The sequence below is a fragment of the Watersipora subatra genome, chromosome 1 (genome assembly GCF_963576615.1).
Source record: "Watersipora subatra chromosome 1, tzWatSuba1.1, whole genome shotgun sequence".
NCBI classification, from domain to species: domain Eukaryota; kingdom Metazoa; phylum Bryozoa; class Gymnolaemata; order Cheilostomatida; family Watersiporidae; genus Watersipora; species Watersipora subatra.
In genome coordinates this window covers 4,446,066-4,459,930 of record NC_088708.1, presented here as the reverse complement: position 1 = coordinate 4,459,930, position 13,865 = coordinate 4,446,066, and the positions used below count along the sequence as shown (strand labels likewise).

The 13,865-nt window shown below is 35.5% G+C and overlaps 1 protein-coding gene across 1 annotated transcript in view; it reads left to right on the top strand.

The window, feature by feature from the left end:
- Positions 1-13,865, top strand: part of LOC137386092 (CAP-Gly domain-containing linker protein 4-like) — a 29,022-nt gene that overhangs the window by 14,570 nt on the left and 587 nt on the right. Inside the window, exons 5-11 of the mRNA XM_068072773.1 lie at positions 3,030-3,091; positions 4,056-4,141; positions 6,813-6,928; positions 7,221-7,349; positions 11,734-11,867; positions 12,699-12,808; positions 13,160-13,425. Of these exons, the coding sequence (XP_067928874.1) occupies positions 3,030-3,091; positions 4,056-4,141; positions 6,813-6,928; positions 7,221-7,349; positions 11,734-11,867; positions 12,699-12,808; positions 13,160-13,425 (903 nt within the window). The remainder of the gene's footprint in view (positions 1-3,029; positions 3,092-4,055; positions 4,142-6,812; positions 6,929-7,220; positions 7,350-11,733; positions 11,868-12,698; positions 12,809-13,159; positions 13,426-13,865) is intronic.

Below are 13,865 nucleotides of genomic sequence, written 5' to 3'. Positions count from 1 at the left end.
AAATCTCACCAACAAATTTAACCATTTTTGTGTAGAGTCGTTTAAGTATAATAACGATACAAAACACTTAAAACATATTTAAATATGTTACCAAGTCTTTGAAAATTGTCGACATATTCCTAAACCTTACCCATCTGATCGGATTATACACAAATAGACAGATTAATTTGGCCGAAAATTGTTATTAAAACTTGCCAAGCCGTGCTTTTATCAAAATTAAGACCGGCAAATGAACCGCCGAGCGACAGAGAATAGAACCATTAAGTCGTGCGCATTTAACGAAAGAATAGCATGCACATTTCACCAGTCTATAGCATTGGCGAATTGCTGAAGGTTTCTGTAGTTAACGTAGAAGTACTGAAATCGATTCTTTTTTGCCGACTTCAAAGTAACTGACATTTTGGAAACTTTTGAGTACTTTGGTATTCTAACTGATGTCCAAAGCAGTGAAAGTAAAGGAAATGATGATATTTATTTCTAACGATTCTTATGAGATTGTTACAATATTTAATTATAAGTTTGGATGACTATTGAAGTGTTAAAGTCACACTAACAACATCGATGATGGGCAATATGTTACTGTTATTATTTTTTCTAAATAGTTTTGTTAAATAGATTTTCTAAAAATCTATAGATATAAATATCACAACTTCTTGATATTGTTAGTTATGACATTTTGAAATGTAAACAAAATTGTGCATTGGTTTTCTATTATTTCTGTATTACTATATTAATAATATTGGTTATTCTAATAATATCAGTGCATTTTACTTCTGATATTGCATTTCTCCTATTGCAGGGGGAGAGATATAAACATATGATCTTTTCCTTTCATTATTGCTGTTTGTCATGACCAAACACTGTTTTAAATAGATTTTCTAAAAATTATATAAATATCACAACTTCTTGATATTGTTAGCTATGACGTTTTAAAATGTAAACAAAATTGTGCATTGGTTTTCTATTATTACTATATTAATAATATTGGTTATTTTGATAATATCAGTGCATTTTACTTGTAATATTGGCCAATATTGCATTTCTCCTATTGCAAGGGGAGAGATATAAACATATAATCTTTTCCTTTCATTATTGCTATTTGTTGTATATAATAACACACACACCCAGTACATTACAGCTACCATTGCAGTTATCCTATTGCACTGCAGTGCCATTTGACTGCTAATATTGCATTTTTCAACCATCAATACCCTTTCTTTTTTCCAATATCACTTTGGTCGTGGGCTGTATGACAGGGGAATTTCTAGTATATATGTACTGTACATATTAAAAATTAGTAACAAAACGATATGTTAACCTTAGTGACTATAGTTACCTACAGTAACTTTAGTGTGTTTAGTGGTTATGATCTGCTATAAAGTATAACGTTGCAATGTAATATGTGCAGTACGTACCATAAGGAGTTCTTACATTTGAGGCAGAATGTAGCATAAGTGTTGAATTTAAATTAAATGAATTCAGCTTACAAAACACATACTTGAAGCTAAGCTTTAGAAGTTTAGTGTGTTTTATTAACTATTTTACTGAACTTCAACTATTTCATTGCTAAAATGTTATCACCTATCTGCGTCCGAATTCGTTTTCGCAATAACTTTGAATACTTGCTGGGTCAGATACTTGCTGGGTCAAATCATTGCTGGGTCAGATACTTGCTGGGTCAAATCATTGCTGGGTCAAATACTTTTTGGGTCAAATTCTTGCTGGGTCAAATCATTGCTGGGTCAAATACTTGTTGGGTCAAATCCTTGCTGGGTCAAATACTTGCTGGGTCAAATACTTGCTAGGTCAAATGCTTGCTCAAAATTTAAAGGTTCACTTGCAACAAAATTCATATTACAGTTATTTGATATCAAAAGATTCACCATGTCTTACTCTGTTGTGTTGTAGGTGCAAAATATATGGGAATGTGATTATAAGCTCTTAAAAGCTAAAAAACGAACAGTTAATCGCAGCCACACGAGACCGCCGTAGTTTGGATTCGCTTTCCAAAACGGCTCAAATGTGACGTAGTTGTGGTAGATGGTTTCTGTTTACACTTTCATGCAACCTCATTCGTCGAAATATTTTCACAAATATATTTCACGCATTCAATAAAGCCATGTCTATTGTTCTTACGCGTCTATTTTATCGTCATTGTAATGCTATCACTTTTAGCACTGATATCTCATAACTTACCGTAAAAATTCGTTAAACTTTTTAACCTTAGCTCGAAGGAGCACATATCATTGTCTGATAATCATGACGAGCCTGTTGGTCACCTGTGATAATCGAAAAGTGCTGCAAAAACTATTTGCGAAGTATTGGGTCACATGATCAGATTACGACTTGCCGATTAGATAATGCCGAAGCAAAACTTTAAAGTAGCGAGCATCTATATTTGATACGGGGTCTTCGGTAGAACCCGAAGTGTTTGTCTTAAACTAATGCTACGATAAGTTTTATATTGAGCCTTTTATTGGCCTTTCAATTCACGTGAGAACATCACGTGACAAGACGATAATCAAACTGTAATGACTACGTCATCGAAATAAAGAGATTCTAATCTACGGCGGCTTTTCGTTTTTGAGCTTTTAAGAGCTTGTAATCACATTTCCACATATTTGGCACCTACAACACAACAGAGTAAGACATGGTGAATCTTTTGATACCAAATAACTGTTATGTGAATTTTGTTGCAAGTCAACCTTTAAGTCATGTTGATAAATTTGTATATTAATGTAATCATATGTAGAGGGGTAATAGTAAAGCTATAGTTATTACTAACAGTTTTAGCATGCTTTCGGTTTATCATATTCAGTCACAACAAAGTCATTGCTATATGACCCTTGCTAGCCCTTTGAGTGACTTGGTCGCGAGGCTCTTAGTTTGTCAACACACTTGGTCAATGCATTACAAAACAATAAAAAAAGTTGAATATTCATGCATGGCTGTACCACACATGATGATGCCTCTCTCACTCCATGGTCCTAGTTACACATTTGAAAAGCTTTACTGTTACTGTGCTGCAGGTCACTCGAGAGAACCGTTGTATCGGAGCGGCGATCGACTATAAGCAAGAAACTCGGGAAAAGTAAGTTAACCTATAGTTCTTTGCTATACCACAGAGAAATATGTTTCTTTGCTATACCACAGAGGGATATAGTTCTTTTCTATACCACAAAGAGATATGTTTCTTTGCTATACCACAGAGGGATATAGTTATTTTCTATACCACAGAGAGATATGTTTCTTTGCTATACCACAGAGGGATATAGTTCTTTTCTATACCATAGAGGGCTGTAGTTCTTTGCTATACCACAGAGGAATATAGTTCTTTTCTATACCATAGAAGGATATGGCTCTTTGCTCTATCACAGAGGGATATAGTTCTTTTCTATATCACAGAGAGATATGCTTCTTTGCTATACCACAGAGGGATATAGTTCTTTTCTATACCACAGAGAGATATGTTTCTTTGCTATACCACAGAGGGATATAGTTCTTTTCTATACCATAGAGGGCTGTAGTTCTTTGCTATACCACAGAGGGATATAGTTCTTTTCTATACCATAGAAGGATATGGCTCTCTTTGCTATACCACAGAGGGATATAATTCTTTGGTATACTACCGAGGAATATAGCTCTTTGCTATATCATAGATATATATATATATATATATATATATAGTTCTTTCCTGTTACTTTACTTTTTATATGGGACAACCATTATGGTGCATCCACTTGGGGGTGCACCAGATTACACTTCACTACAAACAGTTTTCTTCTCACTTGGCACTCTCAATGGCTCAAGCCAATCTGGCTTGTCAATGTGATAGGGGTAATAAATTGAAAAGTGCCCAAGTGATAGGGGTAAATGGTTGTTCCTGGGGGTGGCAAGCACTCGTTTTAGGTTGTCTTTAGTAAGGTCTAAAAACTGAGTGTATTTTTGTTTGCTTTGTCTAGTGAACTATTATAGTGCCCTCTGTTCTGTATTATTTCGCAATTTACTTTAGAAAATATCACCTCCTCGTAAATACATATTTTGGCTACTTTCAGCCGTTCTTCTCAACAACAAACTCACAGAAGAGCTGGATGCTGCACGGGCCACCATTGAAAAGCTTCAAAGGGAAGTTCGAGATTTGGTAAGCAATATTCGTCATTTTTGTCTGCCCAAGCGCATAACATTGGAAAGCCTTGAGCAAGGCTTTGCAAGACAGCACTGTCTTATCAATGCCTTTGATGAATCTTGGAACATCACTCTAAATGCCTGTTCTTCCTTAGCATTTACCTATTCATTAAACCATAACTGTCACGTACAACTTTTATCGTATTTACTAGGTAAATCAGACACATTGATTCCGATTTTGTACTCAAAATAAAGATTAGTCCACTAACTTTCAGAGTAATGAAGGCTTTTTTTACAGCGTTTTAATATCGGTCTCGAAAACAACACGATCGGCACAACAAGCTTCACCCATAAATACGTGACGTAACCTAGCTTTTTAGGAAAAGAAATTATGTAGGGATGTTTAGACCGATTTAGAATAATAGAGATGGGTGTTTTAAAATCCATTAATATCTAAATTCAGCCTTAAAAATAATCTGTCGTTTCTGAAAGGTAGATAAGCTATTTAACATTGCATATTTAAAAAAGGGCGATAACAACGCTAGCTTGTGATAAAACCGCGCTTTTTGAGCTCATTTTTCTCGGCGTTCAGCCTATTTAAACATCATGTAACAAGCTACGAGCAATTTTAATAGTTTATATACCTTTCATAAAAGACTGCGATTATTTTACATGCTGGATTTAGATAATAATGGGTTTTAAGACACCCATCTCTATTATTCTAAATCGGACTAAACATTCCTAACTTCCGTTCCTGAAAAAGCTAGTTTTCGTCACATATTTATGGGCGGAGCTTGTAATGCCGGTTGTGTTGTTTTCAAAACAGATATTGAAACGCTTTAAAACAGCCTAAATGACTTTGAAGGTTAGTGGACCAATCTTTATTTTGAGTACAAAATCGGAATCAGCGTGGCTGATTTACCTAGAATCTACGATAAAAGTTGTACGTGACAGTTATGGTTTAAAGTTGGATTAAGTGTTGAGTATCAGTTTTGCCACCGCCTGGCCTGGAAGACAGGAGGCAATCCTCCTGCAGAGTCGACTTGAATGATCGAGGAAGACAGCGATTAAATACGCTTCACTTGACAAACTAGCTACAAGGTTGCACGGAGGGCATATCTGATACGCGTTCTATTCTTTTATCCTTGTTTACAAGCAAGCCCGTGTGGTTTGTCTCTCCAATGAAGTACTGTTATAATGGGCCATTTGATGACATTGCCAGACTGCACTTGGCCCACAAGAATTGCCTTTCTATAACTTACTACAGCAAACTCCTGCAATCTCCATCACCTACAAATAAATATGATATAAATGTCACAACCCAGAGACATTGAGTAAACTACCCTCAAACACAGCACACCAACTATCCAAAATATTACTTTATTTTGAATAGTTGGTGTACAGAGTTAGCTCTACCGAGTACAGAGTTAGCTAGTAGTTATTGATACCCGACAATTGGCATGGCACATAAACTTGCCTCCCTCATATTGGTCTAAAGTCTGGTTCACACTGTATCACCATATGTCGGCATTCTCCTTCCGACGTTCATCGTCGGCTATGTGCACAGGGGACCGATAACATCGGCGAAGCAACGCGGATACGTCGGAAAAGTTTGCAGCTGTCAAACTTTCTCGATATTTTGTTGAGCATCGATGACAGTTTGTACAATGTGAATCATTTTGGCGATAGCAATTCGCCATTTCTCGATTTGTGTATTTATTTCCGTTTCTGATAGTTGCTGCAGGACTAATATTTGATTCGAGCATGCAAAAACCAAGAGGTTGTTTGCAAACAATTAAAAAGAAAAATGATAACACTACGTCACGGAGTGTTGGCTGGTGCAAACGCGAATGGGTTTGTTATAGTGTGAACATTGTTATTATCGACGTTCACCGAACTATTGTGGCATCAACGCCGAGATACAGCGATGCAGTATGAATGACCAGCCCTGAGATATATTACTGTCAAAACTATCACAGCCCGTGCTATCTGGGTGATAGTTATTGCTGTGAATATTGACTGAGCCTCTTTGTTTCCTGTCGCTGTTGGGGTCCGGTTTAGCTGATGCAGTGAATGTTTTATTTTTTGTTTTTAAAATATTAAGCTTTTGTTTTCAAAGACAAATATAAGTTTATTGTAATATTGTACTAAGACATATGTTAGGAATACTTTTATTCTCTCACCATTCTATCCATATTTAAGTGGAAGCAGGCGTTTTTCCTCATACGCGGAACATTCACATTTGACTACGCCGATAATTATTTATTAATGCAGTAATTTTGCATGTCCGATAACAATATGGGAATAGTAATTTGCGCTTATTTAATGCTGAAATTCTTGTATCACCAGTGTTTCATCTTATCTATGGGTCTGCAAGTGATAGATCGCTATAACTCTTGTTTGTTTCCAGAGTTCAAGTCTAGAAAGGGTCTGTCGGATGTGTAGAAATATTTTCTACATATCTCTTTTATTTTACAGCCGCTGTCATTGTTTTGCCATGCACTTCTAGGCTGTATCTTAAACTATAATTGTTGTCAGCTGATACTGTGATTCGCCCTCTTACAATGCTGCGTTTTCTTGGAGAAGCGCTGCTCATTTGTGGTCAAGAGCACTAGTTCTAGTTAGAAGAAATGGTTAGACGCATTGATGTGAGTCGGGGAGAATCATGTCAGCTCTCTCTATTGCAGAGGGCTTACTGTAAACACAACAACCATGATGGCTCAGTAAATGGTCAGGTGGCCTTCCTGCAGGGCTCAGCCCCAGATGTCTTGCCTCCGCACCGATGCCACCAATCTTCACGCAGGTATCTGAGAGCACTACCGCTTTCTTGTTTTCCCATGTCAAGGCCATTGTTTGGGGTTGTTGGATATGAAAGTGTGTTCAGGATCGAATACAAGAGTAACCGAGATTGAATAAAATGAAGTGTTTGCGCTTTGAGAAAACTTATCAAACTACAGTTGCAAGAGTGGCTGAAATATTGGCATAGTGTAGATTTATCACTGGTGCGTGTTTGTCCTTGAGAGTTACATTTTCTAAAAGTTGCTGATTGAAAGGTACTCGAGTGTCTAACAGTTTTACATGCTTTTGTATTGCAGTAAAACTGTTGGATCAGTTAGCTCAACCCTTTCCTGTCAGACCTGCCGAGAGGCTCAGCTGGCCGCTGGCAGCAATGGTGCTCATATCCCCCGTCTCCTAAACCATGACCACATCACCCTATTTACCAGGTGACACGCGCGTTCCAAGGGGCATATTCACTCATTGCCGATGCTTGCATAGAAAGCGTTTTAACTGTCATGGCGTGTTACATGTATAGTTTATGATATAGTACATGTATATCTCGTGGTATAGTACATGTATAGTTTATTGTATAGTACATGTATAGCTCATGGTATAGTACATGTATAGTTTATTGTATAGTACATGTATAGCTCATGGTATAGTACATGTATAGCTCGTGGTATAGTACATGTATAGCTCGTGGTATAGTACATGTATAGCTCATGGTATAGTACATGTATAGCTTGTGGTATAGTACATGTATAGCTCATGGTATAGTACATGTATAGCTCATGGTATAGTACATGTATAGTTTATTGTATAGAACATGTATAGCTTATGGTATAGTACATGTATAGTTTATTGTATAGTACATGTATAGCTCGTGGTATAGTACATTTATAGCTTGTGGTATAGTACATGTATAGTTTATTGTATAGTACACGTATAGCTCGTGGTATAGTACATGTATAGTTTATTGTATAGTACATGTTTAGCTCGTGGTATAGTACATGTATAGTTTATTGTATAGTACATGTATAGTTTATGGTATAGTACATGTATAGTTTATGGTGTAGTACATGTATAGCTCATGGTATAGTACATGTATAGCTCATGGTATAGTACATGTATAGTTTATTGTATAGTACATGTATAGCTCGTGGTATAGTACATGTATAGTTTATTGTATAGTACATGTATAGTTTATTGTATAGTACATGTATAGTTTATTGTATAGTACATGTATAGCTCATGGTATAATACATGTATAGTTTATTGTATAGTACATGTATAGTTTATTGTATAGTACATGTATAGTTTATTGTATAGTACATGTATAGTTTATGGTATAGTACATGTATAGTTTATTGTATAGTACATCTATAGTTTATGGTATAGTACATGTATAGTTTATTGTATAGTACATGTATAGTTTATGGTATAGTACATGTATAGCTCGTGGTATAGTACATGTATAGTTTATTGTATAGTACATCTATAGTTTATGGTATAGTACATGTATAGTTTATTGTATAGTACATGTATAGTTTATTGTATAGTACATGTATAGTTTATTGTATAGTACATGTATAGTTTATTGTATAGTACATGTATAGCTCGTGGTATAGTACATGTATAGTTTATTGTATAGTACATGTATAGTTTATTGTATAGTACATGTATAGTTTATTGTATAGTACATGTATAGCTCATGGTATAATACATGTATAGTTTATTGTATAGTACATGTATAGTTTATTGTATAGTACATCTATAGTTTATGGTATAGTACATGTATAGTTTATTGTATAGTACATGTATAGTTTGTGGTATAGTACATGTATAGTTTATTGTATAGTACATGTATAGTTTATTGTATAGTACATCTATAGTTTATTGTATAGTACATGTATAGCTCATGGTATAATACATGTATAGTTTATTGTATAGTACATGTATAGTTTATTGTATAGTACATCTATAGTTTATGGTATAGTACATGTATAGTTTATTGTATAGTACATGTATAGTTTATGGTGTAGTACATGTATAGTTTATTGTATAGAACATGTATAGTTTATTGTATAGTACATCTATAGTTTGTGGTGTAGTACATGTATAGTTTATTGTATAGAACATGTATAATAAGGTTTGTTTTTGCATTATTAGTTCTCACTTATGGCAGCTGTGAGTTCATTGGATGGTGTTTGTAGATAAAGCATTGTAGAATGCCTTTTGCTTGTTGTTTGGCAGCCTCCTTTACTCAAAATTATTTCATTTGTAAACACACCGTATCCTTGGAATCTTCTCTTCTGCCTTTCCTTATCTATAGTAATGCGCAAGAATTGATTTATGAAATAGCTTTTTTACTGTGATTATTTCAAGTTTGCACCAAATACCTAATATACAGCACATGTAGCTATTTATGATTCAGAAACTGACAGTTTGAAGCTATTTTTAAGTCAAAACACTCAACATTGTTTCCAATTGACTTGGCCTCATCCAGCAGTCCAGATTAGTTGCATAACTGAGACATTTTATGTGTATGATCTTTAATGTATTCATAACAAGTCGGCTCTGAAGTTTGGTTTATGTGGAAGATTAGTTACAGTAATTCGGTGAAATAAGTTTTTTAACTGACCATTAAAATCAAAATGTCTTTTGTAATTCTTGTTCAAAGCATGCTTTTATTGATTCTTAGCATCTTCTGAAGGAACATCCCCTTTTAAAAATGCTCGAAAGATAATCCTAGAGTAATTGCTGAAACGTTACAAACCCAATGACGTCGCCAAGAATCGGTAAAAAAAGCTTGATCATATGGAGTAACAGAATATATTGTGCTAGTCGATCACTGCTCAGGCTAAATAGTTGTGTCTATGCTTCCATTCAGTCCGTACAAATAAACCTTGATTTACACTCGATGCATGGGCTGTTAACCAGAGGCTACTGCTGCACCAGTGAACCAATTAAATTTCCCAATAAATAATTTTTGAAATGTTTCCTCTGTAAAGAAAGCTTTTTTAAGTTATGAATCTTAGATATGTGTTTATTCTCTTGTAGAAATTCACTGCAACCTGATAAGGCCTTTACCTTTTGTTTTATAACTCGTGGCTTTTAGCTTAGAAATTACAAGAAAATGCAAAGTTTTAACTCTGTTGTTTACCAACAGTTTAAAATCTCATAGTTATCTGTGATTTACCTGCTTCAACTTGACAATTTATTTTATGAGCAACTAAATAGCTTCATCTAAATAAAAGTTATTCAATATTATTCAACATCTCAAGAGACTCGTGGAGACTTGAATCGTAACAGCCAGATGAAGACCTGCACGGGTGTTCCTAAGTTTAGTCTTATTTCGTTTTTGTTGAGCTTTTCAACTTGAAAACCATTCGAATCAAATTTGTCTGCTTTATGTTTTGTATAATGACTACCAAATTTCAAACATGACCAAGTTTTATTTCAAGTTCACATTTAAAGAGAGCCAATCAAAAGGACATGAACCTACCGATTCATGATTACTCACCAGCCTTTTATTTGTGAATCAAAACATTAGACACGCCAAACCTACCTTTTAAATATTTATTGGCACACAAGACCAAGCTAGGTGCTATACATCTATTATTTCATCGAGTCTCTCTTGAAGTGGTAATGGCTCACTGGGTAAGAACGTCGAAGCTATTAGAATGGGAGTCGGTGTGTGATGGGAGGCAGAGGAACCTATTTGTCAATTAAATGGACATTTAGTACGTTCGTTTCTTACTGCGTGATTCAGGAGGATAACGAAGCTTTCATAAAATGTTATGGTAGAATGTCACTTTACCAATGTTCGTGTTTATAACGCTGCACGTACAAGATTTATGCCATGTTTAGCTAATAAATATACCTATATTAATGTAGATAGGTAATATTAATGTACCTATTAATTTACTGTCCTTTCATCCTCAGACACGAGCTGGTTAAAAATGGTAACTCTATAGTACGCAAATTCCAGAGCATATATGATAATGGACTAGTGACAACCTTTGTAGAAGAAATTGTAACTTTCAAATAATCGCACATGATCAATGAATACATCAATTTATTAGGTCGACCAATAATATTTACTATCGAGTTTTAAAGCTTTTTCATTATCCATTAGCATCCCAGACTAGGCACTGCATTCACCATAGGCCCCTTCTATCCTAGCTGGTGTTTGGCGTAAATTATTCTGTTTTATTGCGATTCATCGACAGTAACCCGTAACAACTATGAGTGGACTGGGCGTCATGTGTGCACTGTACATCTGGATACTACATGCCAAATATTGCCTAAAGATTGTCCCATCATACCAAATATTACCTATGGATTATCCCATCATACCAAATATTACCTATAGATTATCCCATTATACCAAATATTACCTATAGATTATCCCATCATACCAAATATTACCTATGGATTATCCCATCATACCAAATATTACCTATAGATTATCCCATCATACCAAATATTGCCTATAGATTATCCCATCATACCAAATATTACCTATGGATTATCCCATCATACCAAATATTGCCTATAGATTATCCCATCATACCAAATATTGCCTATAGATTATCCCTTCATACCAAATATTACCTGTAGATTATCTCATACCAAATAGTATCTATAGATTATCCCATCATACCAAATACTACCTGTAGATTGTTCCATCATACCAAATATTACCTGTAGATTATCCCATCATACCCAATATTACCTGTAGATTATCCCATCATACCCAATATTACCTGTAGATTATTCCATCATACCCAATATTACCTGTAGATTATCCCATTGCTCATCTTTCAGGGAAAATATGCTTGTAACCCTAGAGGACAGCATTCTTACCAACAGCAACCAGTGTGGTACTGTTCAATATATTGGTCATCTTGATGGATTTGCCTCCACGTTGCTCTTTGTCGGATTGCAACTTGCAGATAAAGGTAGGGACATTTCTATGGCAGTTGTTTTTCTGTCTCAATACTATTCGATTTTGCATGCTTAGATATTTTAAATAATCTCTTTGAATGTGACTCAACGTGATCATCAAATAAGTGACGCCAACCCATTGGCATTCATTATGCAATCTGATGATAATTGCATAATGAATGCCAACCCGTTGGCCTTATGCAATCTGGTGATAATTGCATAATGAATGTCAACCCGTTGGCCTTCATTATGCAATCTGGTGATAATTGCATAATGAATGTCAACCCGTTGGCCTTCATTATGCAATCTGGTGATAATTGCATAATGAATGTCAACCCGTTGGCCTTCATTATGCAATCTGGTGATAATTGCATAATGAATGTCAACCCGTTGGCATTCATTATGCAATCTGGTGATAATTGCATAATGAATGTCGACCCGTTGGCCTTCATTATGCAATCTGGTGATAATTGCATAATGAATGTCGACCCGTTGGCCTTCATTATGCAATCTGGTGATAATTGCATAATGAATGTCAACCCGTTGGCATTCATTATGCAATCTGGTGATAATTGCATAATGAATGTCAATAATTATGCAATTATTGACATTCATTATTGGCATTCATTATGCCAATAATGAATGCCAATGATTGCATAATTATTGGCATTATTAATAACCGTCTCATTTCGCGTCAGAGTCATGATTTTTGTCTTAACTCTTTTCACAAATACATGAAGAATTGTAAGATTAAACAAGAATATCACAAAGTCTTTGCACAGCTCTTACCTAACGGTTGGCTATTTTTGTTAGTAAAACGTTCTTAGTTTTTCGTTTCTGTTCAGTTGAAGGTGGACTAGATGGCTCTCTAAATGGCAAGAGGTATTTCACCTGCCCTAAAGGCTGTGGAATATTTATAAGGGCGCAAGACATAGTTAATGTCATTACCAAGAAGGTAAGTTTCATAAATTTTGTGTCATTCACGCTTTATGAAAAGATTGGCTTACCTGGAAGATGAGCTGTCTGGCAGCTGTATTCTATAATAACACTGCTTCTCACAATAAAAATGATCTGCCATTTTTTGTCACGCATTCCTTCATGTCATTTGCTGGTTCTATCTCCTTATCACGTTAATGAATTGACAAGAAACTTAATGCATTTCTTTGGCAATTTGTCATAAGGATTAGCAGTCTATATTTTTGTTGCGTTTAGTAAGTTGGTTTATTTACTAACACAACTTGACTCATACGGTATTACGCCTGGGAGTCAATCTATATCCTTATTGATGTGTCTGGTCTGCTTGTAGCAAGCATCTGTATTTCACAAGAGCAAAAAGCCAATTGTGCCGCCTCCGCATCCAGACAAATCGGTTGTCTCATCTTCAAATAGCGGCAGCACAGGAGGCTTTGTGGGTAAATTGCGACGAGCAGCTGTAAATATTCGTCACACCCATAGTCAGAAGCGTATCTCCCTTCCAGGAGACGCTGAGGAATCGAATGAACTGAGACAATCATTGAAGGCCAGCAGCGGTGAGCGAAAAAGCTCATGTAACACTCACCGACAGACACAAAGGTATACATAATGAAATAGTATGCAAAATTATTAATGGTGGCAATAAATTCGTTTTTTCCTGTTACCACTTCCTAGCTCTCACCAAGTGCCTTGTCGATAGAAGAATCATACGAGACCCATTCAGCTACTCAGTTAATTAAACTAGGTGTGATTGGCCTTGAATAGTAAACAAGGTGGACTCCCTTAAGATTAAAATTGTTGGAGGTACAAGTTGCTAATGGTTATGCATAGGAAGGTGTGGTCATCTTATTTCTCACAAGCGGCTAAAATATGCATTTGATAAGTTTCTATGAAAATATTTGTTAAAGTAGTCATAGGAATGTGGTCATGCCATGTATATTACTCTTGCTGTGCTTCCATTAATGCTTGCCTGTAAGACTGCCCCTCACCTGTCACAGAAGGTTTATGTAATTCGTATTCTAACGTTGCCTATACCTGAT